This window comes from Ascoidea rubescens, assembly GCF_001661345.1.
Source record: "Ascoidea rubescens DSM 1968 unplaced genomic scaffold ASCRUscaffold_19, whole genome shotgun sequence".
Taxonomy (NCBI): Eukaryota; Fungi; Ascomycota; class Saccharomycetes; order Ascoideales; family Ascoideaceae; genus Ascoidea; species Ascoidea rubescens.
In genome coordinates, this window is record NW_017962931.1 from 80,589 (window position 1) to 105,915 (window position 25,327).

A 25,327-nucleotide genomic window follows, 5' to 3' on the forward strand; every position below is an offset into this window, starting at 1 on the left:
CTGGCAGCACTGGCAGCACTGGCAGCAGCGAAGTGGGCGAATTCAGAGAGCACATCAACATTGGATATCTACGCAGAAAACATGGCAAGGAGGGCTACTTGGATGGAAAGACGAAGGCGGGCGAGGAGAACTTGCAGTTGGGCTTTGACGAAGGTTACCCTGTGGGTGCTAAGTTGGCGTTGCAGGCGGGTGAGGTGCTTGGAATGCTCCAGATGCAGCTGTTTTTGGGGCTTGTGCCGGAGGGTGTGTCGTCCTCAGAGGCAGCGGCGGCACAGGAAGCAATTCGGGTCGCGCTCGAGCGGGCCCAGAGCCGGCTTCATATCACCGCTGTGCTCTCACAGCAGTACTTTTCAGAACGCTTCGATCTTCTTGAGTCCAAACATCCGGTCATTGCAGCAGAGTGCCGTGCAGTATTTGGTGACGAAAAAAGCACGAACACAGGAGGCAGCAACCGCTCCAACACTTCTCAAACAACAACAACACGTACCAGAGCCGTGGCTGGAGCTCGCGGTCACCGAGCCCTTTAATTGGTGTCAGCAATCACTACTTAAGGGTGCAGCGGCAAACAGAATAACCTGCTTATGTAATCAATCAAACTGCTTGATCAATATCAGCTGAATTATTTAATGTTAAGAACACCTTGAATCTTATCAGCAATCCACAGCTTCAAAACGGTTCTCATCCACACAACTTGTTGATTATTGACAGACTCATTGGGTTTAACATGGCATTCAGAACACAAGCCCCAGCAAATAAACTTGTTGGAGTTTTGCAATAATTCTTTCTTCAGTATACTATATTAATTGCCTGTTTTCAGTTTGTTTTCCGGCAATACACTTATTTTATATTGCCAATGCTTCACAAATGATAAGTTATTGAAGAATTATAAGAGTAGCGTTGGGCTGAATTTGTGTCAATCATATGTTTAAAAGAATCCTGTTGTCTGCAACTGAGCAATAATACAATTTAAATATAAGTAGTAACCTGAACATTGCTACTCTTTTGCAAACATAACGGGGCATTCTTTTTTTGTAGTTCTCTTACAATTCATATGCTTCACAGCTATCTTCATCAATATCTTCGAACCAGTTGCAACCGACAAGCTTTAGACTATCAGTTTCCACCAGAAGCTCTTGAATGAATTTATTCAGCTCCTGCAGCTGATTCTATTGTACTGAAGTTGGCATCTCATTGGCTTCTTGATAATACTAACACGTTTGACAATTGTAATAAACTTTTGTTAAATGAAATTTTCTTTACTCTCTTACCTAAACTCAAAAAGACATGAACTTTCTGAATCGATTAAAGACCGTGCCGCCGTTCAGGCCCGAACACACTCCCTAGGAAATACCAGTGGACCATTAGATATCATCGTCTTCTTCTTCATTAAGCGCCGATACTTTTGCCTCCAGCTCAATTACTGGCTGATTTTGTTTTTATTATTTTTCAATGCCGAGTAGAACCTCATCCAAACTCACTTCTCGTGGTTCTGGTGGTTCTCGTACTTCTCGTACTTCTCGGCGCGTTTTGTCCCTGAGTTCTTCATCTTCTTCATCTTCAGGATCTAGCTCTCCACAACTAGTGTCATCAAGCTACTACAATCCCAATCATTATGCAAATGATAACTATATAAGAGGTGGCAGCAGACACTATCAGAGATTGTTGACAAAGGTCGTCATTTCAGATTTTTTCCATAATTCTGAGATTCCAACTTTTTTTGAAGTCGATAACCAGATTCTATTAAACTCAATTGACAAATGCTATAAATGGAAAAGTTTCACTGAAAGAATCAATGGCTCAATCAGTGAACTTGTCTCCCCATATTCAAAGATCTCAAAGGATGATATTTCCCTAGACAAAGCTATCGATGAGAATATCAACAGCATTAAAAATCACATTGTTGTTAAAAAGGAAAACGGATATCGCATTCCTATCGAAAAGGAAAAGGAAAAGGAAAAGGAAAAAATTGTCTTGATTAATAAAAAAAATTTAAACTCTACTGAAAATAGAACTGAAAATTCCACCGATATTAATAATAATGGTGATAATGATAATGATGATGATAATGACGATGATAATAATAATAATTATAATGATGATGACGATTCTATTTATAATCAAAATCATTACGGAAATATTTCAAATGAAAATAGCATTATTTGGGATAGAAGTTCTGATGACGATAATTCTCATCTATCTGATAATTATAATATTAAAAATAATAAGTATCATTTTGAACTTGAAATGGATTATGATAATGTTTATAATTGCAATTATGATAAGCAATTCGAAAATAAGTTTGGTTTTCATTCTGAAAATTTAAATAATCAAAAAACTGATAAAATAGATAATCAAAAAATTAATCAAAAAATTAATCAAAAAAATTGTGAAATAAGTGATATTAATGTTAGTGATAGTGATAGTGATAATGATAGTGATAATGATAATGATAATGATAATGATAATGATAATGATAATGATAATGATAATGATAATAGTACTAATTCCAATAACGGTACTACTACCACTGACAGCACCACTAAAAATAACATTATTAATAATGACCTGTTTGATCTCATCAAATATCAAAAAATATTTCCCAAAAATAAAAAATTATACGTTATGGAAGGTCTATACTCAGAAAACCCTCATTTAAATGATTTCAATTACACACAAAATTCACTTTTCAAATTTCCCTTGCCTCAAAATTTCAATTTCAATTCTCGCATAGATTTCAAATTACCTTACAGTATCTACTGTCCAATACCTAAACATAATAAGCTAAACAATGAAATACTCAAAAGATTTAACTTGACTGAAAATAATTGGCTAGTGGAAAACAATTTCAAAAATATTAATCTATATAATTGCAACTACACTAATCAAAACAAAAACAAAAACAAAAACAAAAACAAAAACAAAAACAAAAACAAAAATAAATGTTTGTGCATAAAATCTTGTAATAACTGTTTAAATTTAATCTTTCATATCCAATGTGATGAATATATTTGTAACTTAAATGCTCAAAACTGCGGCAACACACCTTTTAAAGATTTAATCCAAAATCGAAATTCAAAAAGCACTTATTATAAAGTGGGTTACCAACTTTTTCGAAAAGTTTTCACTACTCACTCTCAAAGATTTCACAAAAACAAAAACAATATTAATGATTTGGGACTAAGAGCAATAAGAGATTACAAACCATATTCTTTAATCCTTGAATATAGTGGTGATATTATAAAAAAGGATTCAATACCAAAAAATTCCGAAATTTATAAAAAAACTCAAGCTTTAAATCAAATTCGATCTGAAGGCAATTTCAAATCTCTCTTTTATAATGATGACCCGAACTTCTTTTTCATGGCTCTTGAAGACGATTACGTTATTGATTGCACATTTCACGGCTCTTTAGCTAGATTTGTCAATCATTCTTGCGAGCCAAATGCTGTTGTTCAATTTTGGTACGTTGATGGAATTCCTAGAGCCGGACTATTTTCAAATTCTAAAGGTATAAATGCAGGAACAGAAATTACTTTTGATTATTCTTGTAATAACTTAAAATTAACTTGTAGCACTAAATGTTTATGCAATTCAAAAAATTGTTTAGGTTATATTGGTGTCAACAAAAATTTCAATAAAATTAGCACTGCTGAATTTAAGAGTTATAAAAGTTTATTGAATTTTAATTTATTTCGAGAAACACCCAAAAACGAACATTTTTCAACTTTAATCACATCTTCAAATAACTCAAACCCTATTAAAGATAATTTAGCTCTTAAAAAAACTAAAAAAATAAACAATGTCGTCCCCCAAACTAAGAATAAACCTGTTGAAAAAATTAATATTCAAACTGTTTATAGATCAAATTTAAAAACTAATTTACAACTGCATTCAAAAATTGTTCCGAAATTAAAAAAAGTAAATTTAAACACAAATCAAATTTCAAATTCAACTGCTAAATCAAATTCAGGTACTAAATTAAATTCAAATACTAAATCAGATGAATTGCTTGAACCACTTTCAGGTTTAAGTGTATATTTGCCTACAAGTCGGAGAACCAGAAGTTCAGCTAAAAAATCTAATGTCGATGTAGTTGCAGCTGTAATTGAAAATTGTCAAAGCTATATTTCCACCAGGTATTTGAGAAATTTAGCTATTGACATGACGCCACCTGGAACATTTGATGATGGTGCTAAAGCTCTTGTTCGTCTAAACAAAGCTGCTTTACTGACACTACCACGTTACAACAATAGAGATGGAAATCTTCTCAATGATTTGGTTTCGGATAAAGTACTTGAAAATAAAAGAGCTAAAGTGCAAAATAGTGTCACAAAACTTGATGAAAATTTGGCTTTTGGCAATAAATTTCAAAAGGACCAAATAACATCAAGTCTCACTGAAGAGTCCATAAACAAAAAAATAAATTTAATAAATAAAAATAAAAATGAGTGCATGAATGAAAGCAAAAATTCAAGTATTAAGACAGAGATACAAATGTTGGATGAAATTTTAGATTCTGATCATGAAGAAATTCTTGAAAATCATGAAGAAAACGAAATCCAGGTTTTTGAAAACATACAATTCACTGATGAACAAACCTCTGGAACAAATGATATTAATATTATTGAATATGGTGAGAATAATAAGAATAATGAAAACAATGAGAATAATGAAAACAATAAGAATAATAAAAATGAGAATAATAAAAAAAATGAAATTCTTTTCAAGATAAACAATAAAGACAATAACACTTATAAAGATAATAATTATATAAAAACAAAAGTCTATAACCATTCAAAATATCAGAAGGATAAAGACATTGAAATTTTATCGAATGACACTAAGCAAGTACCAAAGAGAGAATTGCGATCTCCACAAACAAGATCATCAACTAGATGGCTTTTCAATAAATGTTTCAATGATATTGAGGAATTCAATCATGGGAAAAGCTTGAAAGAGAAAAACAAAAAAGTAAATAAAAATAATGCGATAAAAAAAAGTAAAAAAATTATTGAAAAAATCGTCAATCCTCTTAAAGTGGATGTAACACTGATCACCAAATATAAAAAAAACCCTACTTTTGATTATTCTCAAACTGATGCATCTAGTGTTTTAAGCAGTGCCTCAAGTCCAAAGGGTGTTAGAAAAAGGACTTTTGTAGATATGGTGAGACTGGAACATTACAATAATCAAAATAAAAATCAAACAGAGAATAATAATCACTACTATGATAATGATAATATAGACTATGAGAACAATAATATTTATGGTGAAGGTGATATTCATAACGATAGCCACTACAACTACAATAACAAATATGATAGCCATTACAATAATAATCCGAATGAGAAAGATAATAACTATGATGAAAATTATGATGGAAATTATAATGATAATTATGATGACAATTATAATAATAATAATAATAACTATGAAGGGTATGGTAAAGATCATTACTACAAAGAAAATGCTAAAAATCACTCTGAAGATTCTCGCGGCAATCCCTATGTTGATGAAGAAATCATTAGTAATATGGAGTATGTTAACCCATATGCGGCAGTCCATGACAGTTATGTGAAGGACCACTATGTTTATTTGTTTGAAGAAGATGCTGGAAAAAATGCTGACCGCACAAACACCCAATATGAAAGAAATAAATACAGCAGAGATGAGTATAGCAAAAATAAGCCTAATGAAAATAGCTATAAAGATAAATTCAATTTTCATTTGGAAAAAAAAGAAAAATACAATCGAAACCACAAAATCAACTATAATACTAACCCTTCCAATAAAGGAGATGTTTATAGTTATTATGATAAGAGCAACGCCCCTAAAACACAATTTAATGACGAAAAGTTTGATAAAAACGCAATGCTAAACGGTAAAAGATATGCTTCTTACAAAGGAGATGGATACTATCCTAACAAAAACGATAATAGTTTGAACCTAAATATAAATGGGAAACCTTATAATAAAGCTCAAAATTCAAGATATGTAAAAGGGCATACCTCAAACCCTCAAAGAGGGTACAACACAAAACCAATATATTCAGAACAACTGAAGCGCTTGAAACCACACTCTTCTCATTCTTCTAATAATTATGTTCAGCATAATGGATATGGTAATTGTAATAGTTATAGTAGAGATTATAAGAATAAGGCTGGTAAAAATGATTTTCGCAATAAGTATTCCAATTATTATAGCCAATATTCCAATGATAATTATGATAAGCATGAAAATCATGGAGTTGATGGCAAGCGTGAAAAACATGAGGGTTCTCAATTCATAGAAACTCATTCTTTATCATCAACAAATAATATCAAAAATCGAATGAAGCAATTGTTTGGTTCCAAATCAAAAAAATAAGGTTTGAATTTCTTTTGTTGATTTTATGATGTTACTGGAGGTTGTTGGATGTCTTTTTAATTTAATTTTTGATTTAATTTTTGGTTTTCTCTGATATCAAAGATATCTACACTAATGGGTTGACTAGTTAAGATAAGCTGTAACGAATGTTTTATTTATTTATATACACTTGAGGATTTTCTGTAAAATACATGCATCCTTTTATTATTCGTTGTCGTTTGTTTCTGACCAAAGTTTTGAAATTAACCCAGTTAGACCAATATCTTCTGTTTCCATCAAATATATCCCATAACTGCTGACAACAGTCCCTAAAAGCAATAAGTTCATTGCAAACTTATGCCAGATCCCATAAACTCGTTTGGGAATATAATCAATTATACAAGATTGAAATCCAGCGTTGCAATGAAGCAACAATAAAACACTTAAGAATGAATCCATTAATGGATAATCCACGCTTGAAACAAAAGGAGCAATAGTTAACGGAATCATCGTTAAACCAATTATTCTTTCATAGCTCCAATGATATGCACCATGATAAAAGTCAGCAGGTGGAGGAATGAATGCATCATTAACAGTACCAACGATATAACCAGGTGGCTGCTCTATTAATTTTAATTTCTGGATTTTTTCTTTGATTGAAAAGTTTCTTACATTTGCTTTATTGTTATTAAAAATTGACTTATTCTGCCAATTATTTAACTGAAAAAATATGGCAGTTTTAGTAATTGAGGAAGCACCGATTTTTGAAATTGATATAGCTGATATTTGAGGTCTAAGTATGGTAGGAAGCATTTTCAAGAAGTCGTTGGGAAAGAAGGAGAGAGCACAAAAGGAACTTCTTTAGATGGGAAAATTGAGTATTAAATAAGAACTTCTCACTGGTGTGTCATAGGCAAATAAATCTTCGGGATCTGTTACAAATGCTGGAGCAGTAAAAGAATATGTTATAATGGATCAGATTTGGAGCTTTTTCTGCTCGTTTTTCTTTTCACAACCCGCAGATTTGTATGTTCTAAGGCTGCATGTAGGAGCGGGACTCTTTGAGCTGCTCCGGGAACCCCGCAAATAACTTCGGGGTATTAGGAGACATGGAAATAACAATCACTTTACATTGAGGTGTTTGTGCTGAAAAAAGAATATTGATTATGTGTATATATATTGCAATAAGAGTCTAGTTGTGAACTATCATTGGCCATCGGCATTTATAATGGGAAGGCTGCCTGTATTCAAAATGTATTTATGGAATAGTATGGTTTAATATGGTTAAATATGGTTTGTAATTTATAGTTGATTGTGTGATATTTTTAAGTTAGAATTGTTGAGCGACAATGTTCGGATGATAAGAGCAATATTTGATGATCAAGACACTATCTTGTATCAAGATCCTAAGATTCTGTAGATTCTGTACCTCTTATCCATTTTTTAGTTATCTGGTCTTTTATTCTTTCGCCTTTTCCCCATAATCCCAATGACCAAATATGATTTGGTTTGAATTTTGGAGCATCTTTTCCGAATATTGTATCTGTTAATGGCTCAATTCCATGATTTATTAACTCTGAATAATCGGGTGGTAAGCTCTTACCGCTGAGACCACCATCGAAAAATTCAGGAATATTTTTGTTTTTTAGCTCTTTACTTAATTCTTCCCAGGGCCTCATCGATAAGTTCAAAGGCTTCCATTTATTTATCTCATTGGATCTCCATTGTATAGATCCTGTCATTTCTTTGATTCTACTAACAGCTCTTTTATAGGCAAATTTTTCATCTTCTCCAGTAAATTTCTTAATGTCCTTAAAATTAGTCTCAAATTTACATGAGCTTGGAATGCTTTTATATTCAACAGTTCCATCTTCATATGAGGAAACGTTTGGCCTATATGGCGCCATTAAATCCATTTGAGTCTTTGAATACATTTCTTCATTCTGAACATCAATTCTATTTGAAACGTCATTTTCAATCTCTTCTACATTATTATTGATACTATTTTGGTTATCCTTCAGACTTTTTTCGATAATTTCCGGAAAGAAAATCCCATCCGGACTGGTTTCGGTTCTTAAAATTAATCGGCATTTACACTCATATAATGCATCTAATAATGTTATAAACCTTTTGGCTTCATTTTTAACTTGCAATGTCATAATTGGAACATTATCAATAATAAATGTATGGTAGTTTGATGCCAAAGTAATATAATCGCCTGGTCCGAATAATCCTTTGCAAATATAATCAAAATCGAATTTTGCAACCCCATTATATTGCCAGGGTATTAATATGTTTCTTCCATATACTTTTATTTGATTTTGTAATCCTTTATTCATATCTATTATTGAATCCAACAATTTGTTCCATTCTTTATCTTGAGTTGAATCCTTATAGGTTTGATCTTTAACAATTAGATAGGGCTCGATATTTAAATCTTTTGATTCTTCACTTAGTATGCTTCTATAATCATTAAAACTTTTCATATCCATAGTCGAACATCTATATTGTAAAATAGTTAAAAATGATGTAAACTCGGATTTTTTAAATTTATTTGAATATAACTCTTCTGGCAATCTATTTGAAGTTGCAACTAATACACCACCTAATTGAAAAAAATATGTGAATAATAATTTAACAATTTTGGCTGCAGCTAAATCAGGTAACATGAATTCATCTAGTAACAATATCGAATTCTTATTAATCATATTTGAAGCGATTTCAAATAAAACTAATTCACTTTCAAAAGATATAGCGGTTGACGTATTTGCAAAATTATTAATAAGACTTCTTCTTTTTTGAATAGTATTGATTTGATCGTAGACCCACAACATGAAATTATTATAATGCCATCTACCCTTTGAACTATGGGGCAACGAGGCAGCAAAGATATCCATTAACATCGATTTGCCACAGCCAACTTCTCCATTTAATAGGAAACCCAAAGGAGCATTGATTTTATATACTTGTTCTTCATCGTTTAAGACTTTAACCAAACTTTTTGTCTTTTTATATTTATTGTAATGAGAATTTGATAAATTTATTGATTCCGAGACTTTTGAAAACCAATTTTGTAGCAAGCCTTCTTTATGTTTTTTGAAAATCATTTTGGTTTCAATATCTTTAAAAACTGCTCTCATTTTAATTAAATTTGAATTTTCTGGAACATAATCCTTAACTCTATAATACAAATTCTGGAATTCCTTTGCAGCTCTTAATTGGGATTCATCGCCTCTTAAGATACCCCTGGCAACATAGTTTTGATAAATTACTAGAGGATCAGTTATTGTTAAGGAGGTGGTATTTTCAATGGGATTTGGCTCATTTTTAAGTAAACTATTTTCGTAATCATTTGGGTTGATATAAGCTGTGTCAAAATCAGTTGAAGCAGCAATAGAGTAGTATCTTATGCTGGAATAGCATTTGCTATATCGCAAAACGATGAGAGATGTCTTTGAAATAGATTTGGGGATTGTTTGCGATAAATGTCTGAACATTTTTGATCAACAGTCAAGGTGAAGACAAGTAAGAAAGGGAGACTTATTCAATATATAAAAGATATAAATATGTCTTCGGTTTAATGTCAAATCAACCATTATTTCAGCATTCGTATCAGGAAAAAAGAGCCAATCGAATGATATTTGATTAAGAAGATAAATTTTGTAATAAAATTATTTAGGTTGGAAAATAACGGGTGTTGGTTAATAATTATGAAGTAATAATTATTAATAAGATAAGATGGTAATATAATGATATGATAATGGCAATAATATAATAATAAAATACGATAAATTATAATTAAATAAAATAAAATAAAATAAAATAAAAGAATACGATAACAGAATATAATACAATTTATTAGAAAATATTTGATTTTGTTTTTAAAAACAGAAATGTAGTATAATATATAATGCTAGTGTAGATTAAATGAGATATAAAAAAACATATTCGGGTAAAATGAATAGTAGTATGATAAAGATAATAAAACATAATTTGGTGATTATAAATTATAGCTATAACCTATAATTAATTAAAAAGTTGGAAGAACGACCTGAGATGAGGAATAAAAAAAACAAATGAAAAAACAAAATAGGAAAAAAAAACAAATAGGAAAAAAAAACAAATAGGAAAAAAAAAAGAAATAATTTATATATTCTTCTTTCAGATACTTGATGCTTTAGCTTTTTGAGAATTTAAGATAAAAATTAAGCAACTCTTTCAATTAAATGAACTCCACTATTACTTTCAACGATTCCACTAATCTCCCCAACATGTAAAGCGAAAGCAGCTTTTTCAAAAGAAGGTTGCATCATTCCTCTGGTAAAAAATCCCAAATCGCCACCTTTTAAATGAGAACCACAATCAGACTCAGTTTTAGCTAATTCTGATAAAGAGGTTTCTCCATTTTTGATTTTCTGTTCGAATACTTTTAATTTTTGAATGGCTTCTTCTTTGGATATGGTGATACTAGAATTTTTCCAAGATTTGGGATTTCTCGAATCTCTATGTTTGATTAACAAATGGTTGCATCTGATTCTTTCGCCCTGGCTATGTCGACGATGGCCATGAGAACCACCATGATTATGACTATGACTAGAGGATGAAGATTTATGGGATTGGTCTGCGAGGTATCTTTTTAGCATTTCAACATCAGTTCCATCAGGAGCATCCCAAACTGATTGTTTGGTAGTTGGATTGTGGAAGTAATGGCGATTGTGAGATCTTGATTTAAGAAGGATCCAATCAGCAGGTAAACCTGTTTCGTTACCACTCTAATAAGAAGAAATACAGTAAAAGGAAATAGCATGAGTGTTAGTAAACATAATTTGATTTCCAGTGGAACATAATAAAAGATCATTGAGAAAAACAATTGGGCGTACCATTTTGATATAGAACAAAAAGGGGGTCTTTAATATGCTTCTTTAGCACTTTGACAATAAGTTGTAGTGAAGTAAAATCAATGAATATATAATAGATTTGAAATAAACTAAAACATCAGACAATAAAATCACCACGGGGGAATAATTTCGAGTAGTTTCGAGTACATTTGCAAAACGTTGAAACATGTCAGCTACGTAAAAGTGCCGCAATACGTCAACGTATTTTACGCATTTTACATTTTTTACGTACCTTACGTATATTATCCTGTGTGTGATAAAAGAAAACCATCTGTCTGTTTCCAATGCCTCTTTATGCAGCGTCCACTGGTTTGGAAGGGTTTCATGCTTTACAAACATAATCTGGAAAACATTTGGTGCTGGCTTAAATTTGAGCTGGTGATGCTGTGAACAATATAAAATTATGTTTCGAGATAAAGGAGGCTTTTTAATTAGATCGGTTTTGAAATCGATAATGATGAGGTCGAGCAGTAAATCCCTAGTAATAATTATTTTTATGATTTGGTAGAAAACATGAATGGATGAGAAACCGTTAATATTGAATTCGTTTACCAATGAAAATAAATTGAATTAATTTAAATTGGAGGTTGAAAGTTAAAATGATTAGTAAACTAATATAAACTATTTTTTATTTTTTTTATTTTTTTTATTTTAATTGTTTTTCAATTATTTTTCTATTTTGTAGAAATTGTTGAGAAGGATATGCAAATATAAATTGATATACCTGTTATTTAAAACCGCATATTTGTATTGAATAATAGTCCTGTAGCATAGAACAGTGGAAATCAAAAAAAACAAAGAAGATTGTGTGGGAGTACCAAATAAACTGAGCAAATCACCAAACATTGTTGTTACGAAAATTGAATCTTTTAAAAAAAAAAATTTTTTTCTCTATTGAAAATTGAATCATTTTTCACTTTTAAATTGCAAATTTACTGGAGGTGCGGATATATGCAGTTGAGTGCATTCTGTTTGAAACAATAGGTGCCATTTTATTGAAAAAAGCGGGATGATAAATTGAAACATAAGGAAAAATAAGAGATTAAATTCATGACTTGAGTATTTTGGGAGTGTGGATGAAAAAAAATCGATATGCTAGAGTATAGTATACTAAAAGAAAGCGAAATGGACTAAAGTAGAATGACAAGTATTAGATGAAGAAAAAGTTATTTCTGTGAGAATCATACACACAGAAGATGTAAAACTAGACGTATTATATATTATAATGTTAATTCAAAAACAAAGAAAACAAGAAAACAAGGAAACAAAGGGCAAAGAGAAATAAAAATAAAGCAGATTATATAATAATAATAATAATAGTGTAAATAAGAGAAAAAAAAAATTATAAATATATAGTTAAACCTCAAACAAAAATCAGTTAATTAAAGAAAAAACAAAAAACGTTCAAAAAGATCATTTTGATAAACATATAAAGATAAAATATAATATAATGAAAATATTATAAAACGATACATCTATGACGACGACTAGACGAATTATGGAAGGTTTTTGGGGAGTTGGAAGCTAAAGCAGCTCTAGTAGCAGTTTCAAAAACGTAGTGAACATTCTCGCCAGTTTTGGCAGAACATTCGACAAAATCTTTGGCACCAATAGCGTTGGCTACAGATTGACCAGTTTGTTTTGATATTGGAGATTGATTAAAGATTTTTTTCAATCTTTGTATAGTCTTTGGATCATTTCTTAAGTCGCATTTGCAACCAACAAGAACTATTGGGACACTTGGAGCATAATGAGAGACTTCAGGAACCCATTTTTCTTGAACGTTGTCTAATGAATCAGGTAAATCGATGGAATAACAGATTAGGATGACGTTTGAATCAGGATATGATAAAGGTCTTAATCTATCATAATCTTCTTGACCAGCGGTATCCCATAATTCTAATTCTATTTTTCTACCGTCAACTGTTAAATCAGCAACATAGTTTTCAAAGACAGTTGGAACATAGACTTCAGGAAAAGCACCCTCCGAGAATACAATTAATAAACAAGTTTTACCACAAGCACCGTCACCGACGATGACTAATTTTCTTTTAATTTCAGCAGGAGGAGCCATTTATAAGAAAGAAAGATATATTGAACGTTTTTAGATGAATGCTTTCTAAAAAAATAGAAAAAAACGAAAAACAAATGGATTGAATTCAGCTAATTAAATAAAATAAAAAACTTAGTGATAAAATAAGAAACAGTGGTAAAATCCAAAAGGAATGAAGAATTGTTATTGATTAATATGATATGAAAAATTTAGTTGAAATTTTGAATAAAAATTGAAATTTAGAGCAAGGAAAAAAAATAAATAATAACGAAAGCCAAAAAAAAAAACAAGCGAGATTTGAATTATAATTTATAACAAATGATAGAAAATGAGAAAATGAAATTAAGGATTTGGTAAAATATGAAATAATACTAAATAGAGTTTCAAACCTAATAGAAACTCAAGAAGAAAAAAAATCAAATCCAATAAAATGTGCTGTGATGATTACACATTTTAAACAAACTAAAAACTCAAAAAAAAACCCAATAGGTGGAATAGACTGAATACAGTTCGAACTGTGATTATGAATTCAATCACAAAAATAAAAAGAAGAACAAAAACACCAAACAAGATAGTAAATGGAAATCGAACGCCAATACTGGTTTAAAATAGAGAGCATCTTCTGCAGTAGAAACAAGAAACAATCAAAGAAACATTTGAAATATAAATAAATTACATAATAGTTGCGCTTTGCAGATTCCCAGCGGAATAAATGACACTGTGGCTAAGAGCAAAATGACAAAACGACGCCAGATATATTTAGAATACGTCTGCAATAACGACACATCTGCACCAGAGCCTCTTCTGTCGTCAACGGCCTATTGTTAGCGCTTCCTCAGCCATTGCAGTCGGATGCGTAATGATGCAATATACAAAAAACCACCGCTGAGGAAGCATATATTACGGTTTAAGCTAAAATATTACATAAGCATGCAATCCGTACTGCTTATTATATGATAATGCACAGCAAGAAGTTTGGCTTCAGCTCTTGCATATTGAAAACCAATTCTGCGGCGGTGTCGAAAATATTGCTGAGCCCGGTCTGTGTGGCGGCCAGACACTCGAAGTAGTGGATCGCCTTGATTCTGTCGGCCACGCGGCGAGCGTCGCTGACGCTAACAACACGCTCGTCGCGTGATTGGAGATCTAGGATCGTGGGCTCGTCATTTCGTAAATCGCTTTTGCATCCGATAAGAAACACCGGTATCTTTGGAATATACTTCAAAATCTCGGTCCGCCACTTCGTTTCCGCACTGACAAGCGAGCTTGGAGAGTTGATGGCAAAGCAAATCAAAGCTATGGACGAATTGGGGTACATAAGTGGCCGTAGCCGATCGTAGTCTTGGATGTTGGAAGTGTCAATGAGCTCCATCTCCATCTTCACCACTCCATTTTCTTCGTAATCATGCCATAGTAGCTCTGCAATTGTGGGAATGAATATCTCTCCAAAGTATCCTCTGCTGTGTGCTAGCAACATTGTAGTCTTCCCAACGCCACTATCACCAACCACCACCAACTTTTTTGAAATAATTTTAGGCAAATCCTGATCCATCGTCCCAATCCAGTTGCAAAGCATAATACTATTGTTGTTTTTGCAGTTTCTGTTGCAGTTTCTGCTGCCGTTGTTGTTACTGTTTGTGGTTGTTGATGCTCATGAAAAAAGACCATGTGGAATATATATTTCTGTGGTCCTTGAAAAAACATTTTAACGGGTTCAATCCGAAAAAGGCAATGATTAAAAAACATGAGATTATCATAATTGTTGGGTTTTTAAGGTTATTTGTTTATCGACCCTTTTACTAAATTTGGTTAAATCTTTATTTTTATTCACTTCTGGCTACAAATTTAATATACTATCTAATTTTTGCAGCATATTCGAATATTCTTTGATCCTCTCCATCTTCGTTTTGGTCATTTGAAAATTTCATTTATTTATTTATTTATTTGATTCAAGCTCTTAGCTCTTTTTCAGGTTTTTCCTTTTCAAATCTCTCTTTCATTGGCTGAATCAATCTCAGTCATCTCACCCAAACTTTCTTTTTTCAAAGCAACCTAAGACATTAGTATGGGTTTCAAATAAATCGCCTAAATTTATTGAAATTATTTATCTCTTCTTTTATACACTCAATCGCTCACTTTTCACTCTACTTTATTGGTTCGCTTGCCGATCCTTTGTCTATCAATGGTTGTTTTTACCAACAACCAAAAAACGTTCACTATTTTCAAAAATAAAAACAAATATAAAATAAAGAAATTTAAACAATAATACATTTTTTCTTGTCCTGAGGCTCTTCATGTGTCTTATATACCACTTTTGCAATATACTGGAACGGTTCATCAACTCCATCAAGTATTCTTGCTGAACACTCTAAATACCCATATGCTCCAATTTTATCTGCCACTGCTCTTCCTTCACTACGTGTAATTACTCTCAACGATTGCTCGTTCAATTTGTAAAGAACTGCAGGATCCCTTCTTAAATCGGTTTTGAGTGCCATTAAAACTATCGGAATCTTTTTATAGTAGTTTTGTATTTGCGGAATCCATTTTTTTTCAACGTTTTCCAATGATTCATGGTTCTCAACTGAATAACAAATCATTATAATATCACAATTTGCATAGTATAATGCTCTCATTCTATCATATTCGGTTGTATCTACAGAATCCCATAATGTCATCTCAACTATTGTGCTCTTAATTTGAAATTCAACAACAAAATTCTCATAACATAGAGGGAAAAACTCCCCGATAAACTCACCTACCGTATATCTATACAACAATGAAGTCTTTCCACAACCGGAATCTCCAATCACTAGTAGTTTTTTTCGAATTTTTTTTCTTAGTACCTTGACCATGTTAAATTGAAATTGAAATTGAATTGAAAAAGAAAATAAAAATACAAAACAGAGAAAAAACACTTCTTAAAAAGGATCCTGAAAAAGTGTTCTGAAAAAGAATCCTGAAAAAGAATCCTGAAAAAGCGCTCTGAAAAAGTATCCTAAAAATAATTTTCTAAAGTTTAAAAAGAAATAATAATGCTACTATTATTAACATTGGTAGATTGAACTTAATAATCAAAAACCCTACAAACTGTAATACGTAATTTGATTTACTTCACTTTGATTTTCAAATATAAATATTAGACCGAAATTATGAAGATTATCAAAATTGCAATAAATTAACTATTCCCACCAGTGAGATCTAAGTTTATTATTTTGTAATCATGAATTGAATTGGAGAAAGTATAAATGAAAAATGATGATAATAAAAAATAATGATAATGAAAAATGATGATAATGAAAAACAATTAATAAAAAAATAAAGAAAGAAGAAACAAACAAAAAAGAAAATAAATAAAATAAAGTAAACTAAAAATTTATAATCAGCGCTATGATTAAAAAAAAAAACATTTAGTATGGTTATGTTTTTTAATTGATTTATGATTATCATAAGAAAAACTGGCAACGCGGTCGAACAATTCATCAATATTTTCCATATTTTTGCTAGAACACTCGATATATGATCGGGCGCCTATTTCGTTTGCGAAAAATTCACCAAATTCCTTTGATATGAGATTATTATTTGTTATATTGGGATTGTTATTGTTATTATTATTATTATTATTATTATTATTATTATTATTATTATTATTATATAATCTTAAATCGATTTTACATGCAACTAAAAAAAAGGGAATATTAGGTAAATATAAATTAATTTCAGGTAACCATTTTAACATGACATTATTTAAAGAGATGATAGAGTCAATTGAGAAACAAAGTAGTATCAAATCGATATTTGAATATGACAAAAGTCTGACTTTATCATATTCATGATATGGTTGAGTATCGATTAACGATAGTTGAATTGATTTTGATTTTGATTTATTTTTAATTTTATTATTATTGTTGTTATTATTGTTAATATTATTGGTTACTATATTAATGGATTTGGTGTAATTATTGCAGTAAAGAGGTTTGAATATTTCTAAGAATTGGCCATGGATGTAGGTGTGTAGTAAAGAAGATTTCCCGGAATTGGGATCGCCAATTATAATTATATTTTTTTTGATTGATTTCATGGTGATTGTGAAATTAATGGCAACTTTGGGAAGTCTGGGAAGTATGTTGGAGCAGGTTGAGGATTGTATTATGTATTTGATAAAGCAAATGATAGATAATCGAGAAGGGTCTCGTGATTGAAAAAAAGATGGTGAAAAGTGAGAACACGTCAGAGAAAAGAACGAGTGGAAGCAGAAGCAGAGGCAGAAGCAGCAAAAGAAGGAGAAAGAAAAGGAGAAAAAGAAGAAGGAGAGGGAGAAAAGAGTATATTAATATTGTAGCTTGTAGTTGCGGGAATGTATATAGTGTAGAAACAGAGACAGAGGTATCGCGCTTAGTTATATATCAATTTACTTATTTTGAGATTGTATCTAGATCAAACGATTGTCATTCTCATATTGAATCGTACTTATATCAATATACTAAAATAATTAAATTAATTATTCTTCAATGGAATTGATTTGAATTAAATTTAAATTTTGATAGGGAATTGGACGATGGAAATTGTAAGTTGGAGTTAAATTTAGATTTAATACAGGGTATTAAAGAATAATACGGCAGATTAGTACGAGTAAAAGTAAAAGTAAGAGTAAGAGTAAGAGTAAAAAACAATAAAGTAAAATAAGAAATAAATAAAATTAAATAAATAAATAACTAAATAAATAAGTTAATTAGTAAGTTAATTAGTAAGTTAATAAATAAATAAATAAATAAATTAATAAATAAATAAATTAATAAATCGGTAAATTAATAAGTAAATAAAGAGTATATATGGGGAGGATAGTATGTGGTTAAGTAGGTAAGGTAAGATGAGATAAGATGATAAAAGAAATTAGAAAGAGAGGAGTAAAAAGATATGGGGAATAGTAGATTAATGGGATATGATTTCAATTGATTATTATTATAATAGTGATAATAAGGATAATAAGATAGTAACATAAATATAGAGATATTAATCGTGATTATATTAATAGTAAAGATATAATGATGATAGGATCGGATAGGAAGGAAAGGATATGAGATGGATTGGCTTGATTTGATTTGATTTGATGAGATAGAACAGGATAAATTATAAAACAATACATTTCTTCTTCTTAGCAGGTTTTTCCTTTGCCATTAGAGAAGCTCTAGTGGCATTTTCAAAAACTTCACGAACACCATTGCTTGTTCTAGCGGAACATTCAATATATTTAAGAGCACCAATTTTATCAGCAACAGCTTGGCCTTCAGCAGTTGAGACAGGTTGTTGGGAAGTTTGTCTCAAAGTTTCAATAGTCTTTGGATCATTTCTTAAATCAACTTTACAACCAACGAGGATAATTGGTACACCAGGACAGAAGTGCAAAACTTCAGAGATCCATTTTTCTTGAACGTTATCTAATGAATCAGGTAGATCGATAGCAAAACAAATTAAGATGACGTTTGAATCAGGATAAGACAAAGGTCTTAATCTATCATAATCTTCTTGACCAGCGGTATCCCAGAGAGCCAATTCAACTCTTCTTCCATCGACTTCCACGTCAGCGACATAGTTTTCAAAGACCGTTGGAACATAGACTTCAGGGAAGGTACCCTTGGAGAAAACAATTAACAAACAAGTTTTACCACAAGCACCATCACCTACGATGACTAATTTTCTTCTAATTTCAGCAGGAGGAGCCATTTATGAGATAGAATAGTATAGATAGATGGGAATTAATATAGGATGTGAGAGGTTGTAAAATAAGAGAAAACCAAGAGAGGAAAAAGGGTAGGAGGCAATAAAGGCAAGAGAGGCAAGGGAGATTGCGAGATACGGAAGGATGTGAGGAAGTAGAAATAGAAATAGAAATAGAGGTAGAGGTAGAGGTAGAGGTAGAGGTAGAAATGGGATACAAGTATAGAGAAAAAGTTGAGATGTGTGGGAAAGTTGAGATAGGAAGATTGGATGTGGTATGATATAGAGATGATAGAGGATGGAATAGAAGGGAGGCTAGGGCTAGAATATACCAAGATAGAGTGAGATGAGGGAAATACAGTAAACAAAGCAGAACTGTGTGAATTGGACGGACAGTTGGTACAATTGGAGCAGAGGTTGTAGCTGGGGCTGGTGGGGTGGTGAAAATGCAGCAGTTGGGGCAATTGTTACAGGTGCACAAGCTGATACAACAGCAGAAATGGTAGATGGACTGGAGCAGGCACTTGTTTCGCTCCTCTGCGCTGAAACAACACAACAAACACCACAGACACCACAAGACAGCCAGTCGCAAGCCCTGCCGTCGTGGGAAATGAAAATTTTGCGCTGCGTGGCCTCGCTGTCAGAGGCCCGTGCTGGTTCTAGCCCCCCGGCACGCGGGCGTGTGCAGCGTGCGCGTGCCGAACGGAATTAGTGGCTCAGCTATTCTTAGATCAACCACAAACACGCTTTCTCCAGTCCTCAAATCTCTATTTACTACTGAAAAATAGTATCACTAGCATCACATGATCTACACGTGCACATGACAGAAAAGCGAAAGTTTTCACAGCAGGCGTTGCCTTTGCAAAGTGCTTTCTTCCAACCACCTTTCAACCTGCTGACAGTGCTGAGTGCTTTTCTAAAACAAGTGGCGACAGGTTTTCCTCAGCGTTTGCTCACACATCCAAATGCCCTCTTTGGCTCTCAAATCCTCCCAGTGCCGGTGGTGGGCTTCCGCTGCCCTGGCCTGGTTCTCGGTTCAACTCCCGCTCCGCTCCGTTTCCTCTCTCATTTTCCTCTCATTTTCCCAATCCAAACAGTTGCATACTAACCCACCTCTCAGCAACCACACCAGTTCTCATCCCACTCTCACTGATTATATTAATTTCATTAATTATAATTGCAGCTACGTCTCCAAGAAAAATTGTATTGGTTCCTATATTAATACTTTTTTTTCCTCTTCATTTAATCCAGTCTCCTTCAATTCATCTCTTTCTGCCTTCAAATCTTCTACAAAAGTCTTTGTAAGAAATCATTTCACTCACACTTGTAGTAGAAATCTAAAATTCGACATGGCTCCAATGTATGTATTATACTCACCATTTCTGGCTTTCCTTATACAATTATAATCGTATCAATTCATGGTCCCTGAATAATAACCACAACATACCTATCCTCATAACCATCATATTTAACATATTTCTATTTTATCTATGATCTATCGCTTAATTAGCTTTACTTTTCAAAATTCCCTTCATCTGCCTTTTTGTCCCTTCAAAATCTCATAACTACAATTTCCTTATTTTCAAACTCTATCATCCGTTTTGCCACTTGACTCATCAATCAATCTGTATTATATTATACTATAATATATTATGATATACAAATATATCATTCATATCATTCATATCAATTATAGTATAGATTTTTCAAAATGACCATCAAATTCAATTTATACCTTCTTTTATTCTACCTCTTCAATCTATGCCTTTCATCTAGATTTCCTTACCAGTCATTTTTATCAATGTACATCTCACTCTCATCTCAACAAATCAACTAATCAATTATTCCATAAATTACGATCAATGTTTTTAATGCCAATTATAATAATCTATTCATATCAAATCCTTTGATATCCCTTGATTAAAAATCCGTATACTAACCCTTTTACTTTTCTTTTTTTTTATTTTTTTTCTGGGTAGCGCTCCTTCTGATCGTGAAATCTTACCAGCAAATATTAAACCAATTCGTTATGACTTAACTTTAGAACCAGATTTCGAAACCTTTAAATTCAATGGTAGTCTAAATCTACACTTGTTCGTAATTGAACCATCAAACTCAATTACTCTCAATTCTCTCGAGATCGACATCCTATCTGCTACTCTTTCTGATAACAAATCATTCAGTAATGAAAAACCCTCTTCAATCGAATTCAATGAAAAATTGCAACAAGTTTCCTTCAAATTCAACAAAACTTTCAAAAAAGACTCATCCTTAATTCTTTCAATCAAATTCATAGGTTTATTAAATGATAAAATGGCTGGTTTCTACAGATCTTCCTACATCAAAGATGGTAAGACAAAATATCTAGCCACCACTCAAATGGAACCAACTGATTGTCGTCGTGCTTTCCCATGTTTTGATGAACCAGCCTTGAAATCAATCTTTGATATAACTCTTATCGCCGACAAAAATTTAACCTGTTTATCAAACATGGATGTCAAATCTGAATCAGTATTGCCAAATGACTCCTCGAAGAAATCCGTCTCTTTCAACTCAACTCCCCTCATGTCAACCTACTTGGTAGCCTTCATTGTTGGTGACTTGAAATATGTCGAGTGTAATGATTATAAAACTCCTGTAAGAGTCTACGCTACCCCAGGTTTAGAACATCAAGGTGAATTCAGTTGCAAACTAGCCGCCAAAACTTTAGACTTCTTTGGTAAAGCATTTGATATCGAATATTCTTTACCCCATATGAATATGGTGGCCATCCATGACTTCTCAGCTGGTGCAATGGAAAACTGGGGTCTAGTCACCTACAGATCCGTTGATTTATTATTTGATGAAAAAACCTCTTCATTAACAAGAAAACAAAGAGTCGCTGAAGTAGTTCAACATGAATTGGCTCATCAATGGTTTGGTAATTTGGTTACCATGGACTGGTGGGAAGGTCTTTGGTTAAATGAAGGTTTTGCTACTTGGATGAGTTGGTATAGCGCTAATCAATTTTATCCTTCATGGAATGTCTGGTCTGAATATGTTACTGATAATTTACAATCCGCTTTAATTCAAGATGGTTTAAGATCCTCTCATCCAGTTGAAGTCCCCGTCAAAAGAGCTGACGAAATCAATCAAATCTTTGATGCTATATCTTACTCCAAGGGTTCTTCTCTATTAAAAATGATCTCTCGTTGGTTAGGTGAAGACATTTTCATCAAGGGGGTTTCAAATTACTTGAAAAAACATAAATTTAGCAACACTCAAACTTCCGATTTATGGGAAGCTCTATCTGATGCATCTGGTAAAAATGTTGTTGGGGTTATGGATGTTTGGACTAAAAAAGTTGGTTTCCCTGTCATCACGGTAACTGAAGATGGCAATAAAATTCACTTGAAACAAAACCGTTACTTAACCACTGGTGACGTTAAACCAGAAGAAGATCAAACCATTTTCCCTGTCTTTGTTGGTCTCAGAACCAAAAATGGTATTGATGAATCAATTATACTAAATCAAAGAGAAACCACAATTGAAATTGATGATCCATCGTTTTTCAAAATTAACGCTGATCATGCTGGTATTTATAGAACGGTTTATACTCCAGAACGTTGGGTAAAATTAGGTCAAGCTGGTCAATCCGGTTTACTTCCTGTAGAAGATCGTGCAGGTTTAATTGCTGATGCCGGTGCCTTAGCAACTAGTGGTTACTCATCAACTACTAATTTATTAAATTTAGTTTCATCATGGAAAGATGAAAAAGAATATATTGTTTGGGGTGAAATGTTAGGTCAAATTGGTTCAATCAAGGCTGCTTGGTTATTCGAAAGTGAATCAATTAAGGATTCTTTAAAAGCTTTTACTAGATCCTTGGTCTCAAAAAAATGTAAATCTTTAGGTTGGACTTTTACTGACGATGAACCATTTTTAGAACAAAGATTAAAAAGCACATTATTTTCTTCAGCAATCTCTTCTGAAGATAAAGATGTTCAAAATGCCGCTCTTGAAATGTTTAATAAATTTGTTAAGGGTGATTCAAATGCCATCCATCCAAATCTTAGACCCTCTGTTTTTAGAGCAGTCGCTGATTTAGGTGGTGTTGAAGGTTATGATCAACTTTTAAATATTTATAAAACTGCAACCTCATTAGATGAAAAAATTACTGCTTTAAGTACACTCGGTTTGTTCAAAGAACCAGAGCTAATTAAACGTACCTTAGGATACGCTCTTGATGGCTCAGTTGTTAAACCTCAAGATATTTACATTCCATTGAGAGGGTTAAGGGCTCATAAAGAAGGCACAATTGCTTTGTTCAATTGGTTGAAAGAAAAATGGGATAAAATTTATGCTTTATTACCACCCGGATTATCTATGCTTGGTTCTGTTGTCGAAATTTGTTTATCATCTTACACCACAGAAACATCTAAATCTGAAATTGAAGAATTCTTCAAGGATAAAGATACCGCTGGATATAATAAAGGCATTGAAAAATCATTGGACAGAATTCAATCAGTTCGTTCCTGGATTAGTCGTGATGGCAAAGCTATTGAAGAATGGCTCAGTGAAAATGGTTTCAACAAATAAAGTTTCTATAAGCTATGAAATATAATTTTTTTTATAAATAGTTTTTTTTGTATTTCTAAATAGTAACTATTAAGCTAATTTTTACAAAAAGATTTCTACTTGAAAATATTTAATCACATTGATAATATATATCAATGAACATGATTGCTATGAATGAATACTTTTACATCTATCACTTATTTTTTTTGTTACTTTCACTTGATTCAAGGTATCATTTCTATTTGTAATAACTTCAAAAATCAAATCGAAACATTATTTTTTCTTCATATTATGATAACAAACAGAAAATATTTAGAATTACTTATTGTAGAATTTCCCAACACCTTTTGCGCGAAAATAGGGCGACCCACGCCACTGGCGTTGAAGGTGTTTATTTATTCAAAAAGAGAGAAGCTTAGAGGAAGAGGAGCAGAAGCAGAAGCAGAAGAAAGACCAAAAACATGTCAAACAAGAGAAAGAGAGTCTCAGGCACAAAGAAGACGTTAGCCAGTGCTTCCAGCAACGACTCCAGCGATGTGTTGGTTCCAGCAAACCCCAACAAGAGAGTTACTCGCTCCTCCTCCAAGCGACCTCTGAAAAACGCCAAAGAAACAAACGATAAAGCTGCTGAAGACAATAAAGATAAAAGAGACAAGCGAGCAAAGGAAGGAAAAGAAGAAAAAGAGAAAAACAACAATAAGAATTTCAATAAACAGACGAAAGACATACTAACTCAAAATGGCATTATTGTGCCTGATCAAATATTTAATTTTATCAATTTCAATTCAAAATTGACCAACAGTGAAAAACCCATCAATTTCGACTCAATTAACAACACAATTAACAAAAATATTGCTCAGAGTATAAATTCAAAAACCTCTAAAAATCAAAAGAAAAATATCTTTAATCAAAATACTATAAATGATTTGCTCAATGATTTGAAAAATTCAAGTTTAGAAAAAAATTTTAATGATTATAAAACCAAAACTGACTTGAAATTGACTTTATCAAATAAACTAATTAACTCTTTGATAACTAAATTCAATTCTATTAATGACAATGATAATAATAGTAACGGCAATAAGAAAACCGATACAAATGACGATCAAAAAGAGATTGACAGATTAAATCAAATTATTGGTCAAAAAAATAAGAAAATCGATCAATTATCAGCTCAAAATCAAAATTTGCAAAATAAAATTGATGAATTAGAAACTAAATTAAATAATCAAACTAACCAAACCAATAAAAAAGATATCAAAGATATTAATGATATTAAAGAAATTAAAGAAATTAAAGAAATTAAAGAAATTAAAGAAATTAAAGATAATGATGAAATTGAAAATTTGAAAATTCAACTCGATAAAAATGAAATGATCTTAGATATAATTGAAGTTATGTGCTTAATTCGAATCGATGATATAAATATCGATGAACAAAACAATTATTTAATCTTTAATTGCACTCAATCCTCAATCAATGATTCATCTTATTTACCTTATCAATTATTAATTCCCAGAGATCAAAATAATCAAAATAATACTGACGATAACGATGAGAACGATAACGAAATAGATATAGAAATCATGTATATTCCTCTACTAGATAATATGAAAGATTCGAATAACCTAAATTTATTAAAATCAAAATTACCAAATTATTTTTTTGAAAATTTGAAATTTCCTCACAAGACTTTAATTCAATTTTATACAAAATTAAATAAAGATTTAAATAAAGATTTAAATGAATAATTTAA

General features: G+C 31.8%; 12 protein-coding genes across 12 annotated transcripts; 4 read left to right on the top strand and 8 right to left on the bottom strand.

Moving 5' to 3' along the window:
• Window positions 1-68: 68 nt before the first annotated feature.
• YAE1 (Yae1p) lies at window positions 69-395 on the top strand (the record flags this gene model as incomplete). Its single annotated transcript, XM_020189709.1, has 1 exon — window positions 69-395. A coding segment is annotated over one exon (327 nt), but the record flags the coding sequence as incomplete, so codon positions are not given.
• Window positions 396-1,427: 1,032 nt separating this feature from the next.
• ASCRUDRAFT_77982 (uncharacterized protein) lies at window positions 1,428-6,424 on the top strand. Its single transcript, XM_020194086.1, has one exon. The coding sequence runs from the start codon at window positions 1,450-1,452 to the stop codon at window positions 6,364-6,366; it is 4,917 nt and encodes a 1,638-aa protein (XP_020044589.1). The 5' UTR covers window positions 1,428-1,449; the 3' UTR covers window positions 6,367-6,424.
• Window positions 6,393-7,422, bottom strand: ASCRUDRAFT_77983 (CybS family protein). Its single transcript, XM_020194087.1, has one exon. The coding sequence runs from the start codon at window positions 7,156-7,158 to the stop codon at window positions 6,571-6,573; it is 588 nt and encodes a 195-aa protein (XP_020044590.1). The 5' UTR covers window positions 7,159-7,422; the 3' UTR covers window positions 6,393-6,570.
• A 70-nt stretch (window positions 7,423-7,492) lies between these two features.
• Window positions 7,493-9,972, bottom strand: ASCRUDRAFT_77984 (uncharacterized protein). Its single transcript, XM_020194088.1, has one exon. The coding sequence runs from the start codon at window positions 9,840-9,842 to the stop codon at window positions 7,752-7,754; it is 2,091 nt and encodes a 696-aa protein (XP_020044591.1). The 5' UTR covers window positions 9,843-9,972; the 3' UTR covers window positions 7,493-7,751.
• Window positions 9,973-10,440: 468 nt separating this feature from the next.
• ESS1 (peptidylprolyl isomerase ESS1) lies at window positions 10,441-11,327 on the bottom strand. The gene is made up of 2 exons (XM_020194089.1): window positions 11,226-11,327; window positions 10,441-11,117 (listed from the first exon to the last, which is right to left on the bottom strand). Exons 1-2 carry the CDS (start codon window positions 11,226-11,228, stop codon window positions 10,551-10,553), a joined length of 570 nt encoding a protein of 189 aa, XP_020044592.1. The 5' UTR covers window positions 11,229-11,327; the 3' UTR covers window positions 10,441-10,550.
• A 1,375-nt stretch (window positions 11,328-12,702) lies between these two features.
• On the bottom strand, window positions 12,703-13,317 carry ASCRUDRAFT_72702 (Rho family small GTPase; the record flags this gene model as incomplete). The annotated part of the gene is made up of 1 exon (XM_020192103.1): window positions 12,703-13,317. The coding sequence occupies one exon, from the start codon at window positions 13,315-13,317 to the stop codon at window positions 12,703-12,705; it is 615 nt and encodes a 204-aa protein (XP_020044593.1).
• Window positions 13,318-14,245: 928 nt separating this feature from the next.
• On the bottom strand, window positions 14,246-14,848 carry ASCRUDRAFT_72703 (uncharacterized protein; the record flags this gene model as incomplete). Its single annotated transcript, XM_020192104.1, has 1 exon — window positions 14,246-14,848. The coding sequence occupies one exon, from the start codon at window positions 14,846-14,848 to the stop codon at window positions 14,246-14,248; it is 603 nt and encodes a 200-aa protein (XP_020044594.1).
• A 216-nt stretch (window positions 14,849-15,064) lies between these two features.
• ASCRUDRAFT_77987 (uncharacterized protein) lies at window positions 15,065-16,154 on the bottom strand (the record flags this gene model as incomplete). The annotated part of the gene is made up of 1 exon (XM_020194090.1): window positions 15,065-16,154. One exon carries the CDS (start codon window positions 16,149-16,151, stop codon window positions 15,552-15,554), a length of 600 nt encoding a protein of 199 aa, XP_020044595.1. The 3' UTR covers window positions 15,065-15,551.
• Window positions 16,155-16,256: 102 nt separating this feature from the next.
• ASCRUDRAFT_122109 (P-loop containing nucleoside triphosphate hydrolase protein) lies at window positions 16,257-17,741 on the bottom strand. Its single transcript, XM_020188901.1, has one exon. It carries the CDS (start codon window positions 17,375-17,377, stop codon window positions 16,691-16,693), a length of 687 nt encoding a protein of 228 aa, XP_020044596.1. The 5' UTR covers window positions 17,378-17,741; the 3' UTR covers window positions 16,257-16,690.
• A 685-nt stretch (window positions 17,742-18,426) lies between these two features.
• On the bottom strand, window positions 18,427-19,020 carry RHO1 (Rho family GTPase RHO1; the record flags this gene model as incomplete). The annotated part of the gene is made up of 1 exon (XM_020188562.1): window positions 18,427-19,020. The coding sequence occupies one exon, from the start codon at window positions 19,018-19,020 to the stop codon at window positions 18,427-18,429; it is 594 nt and encodes a 197-aa protein (XP_020044597.1).
• Window positions 19,021-19,913: 893 nt separating this feature from the next.
• ASCRUDRAFT_77990 (M1 family metallopeptidase) lies at window positions 19,914-23,759 on the top strand. The gene is made up of 2 exons (XM_020194091.1): window positions 19,914-20,374; window positions 20,994-23,759. Exons 1-2 carry the CDS (start codon window positions 19,980-19,982, stop codon window positions 23,590-23,592), a joined length of 2,994 nt encoding a protein of 997 aa, XP_020044598.1. The 5' UTR covers window positions 19,914-19,979; the 3' UTR covers window positions 23,593-23,759.
• Window positions 23,760-24,011: 252 nt separating this feature from the next.
• On the top strand, window positions 24,012-25,326 carry ASCRUDRAFT_77991 (uncharacterized protein). Its single transcript, XM_020194092.1, has one exon. It carries the CDS (start codon window positions 24,033-24,035, stop codon window positions 25,320-25,322), a length of 1,290 nt encoding a protein of 429 aa, XP_020044599.1. The 5' UTR covers window positions 24,012-24,032; the 3' UTR covers window positions 25,323-25,326.
• Window position 25,327: the final 1 nt, after the last annotated feature.

Excerpts from the sequence above, each read along its gene's own strand:
- ASCRUDRAFT_77990 (XM_020194091.1), top strand. The coding sequence starts at position 19,980 with ATGCCCTCTTTGGCTCTCAAATCCTCCCAGTGCCGGTGGTGGGCTTCC. Across the intron at positions 20,375-20,993 it reads AAATTCGACATGGCTCCAAT|CGCTCCTTCTGATCGTGAAA; the intron begins GTATGTATTATA and ends TTTTCTGGGTAG.
- ASCRUDRAFT_77983 (XM_020194087.1), bottom strand. The coding sequence starts at position 7,158 with ATGCTTCCTACCATACTTAGACCTCAAATATCAGCTATATCAATTTCA.
- ASCRUDRAFT_77982 (XM_020194086.1), top strand. The coding sequence starts at position 1,450 with ATGCCGAGTAGAACCTCATCCAAACTCACTTCTCGTGGTTCTGGTGGT.
- ASCRUDRAFT_77984 (XM_020194088.1), bottom strand. The coding sequence starts at position 9,842 with ATGTTCAGACATTTATCGCAAACAATCCCCAAATCTATTTCAAAGACA.
- ASCRUDRAFT_122109 (XM_020188901.1), bottom strand. The coding sequence starts at position 17,377 with ATGAAATCAATCAAAAAAAATATAATTATAATTGGCGATCCCAATTCC.
- ASCRUDRAFT_77991 (XM_020194092.1), top strand. The coding sequence starts at position 24,033 with ATGTCAAACAAGAGAAAGAGAGTCTCAGGCACAAAGAAGACGTTAGCC.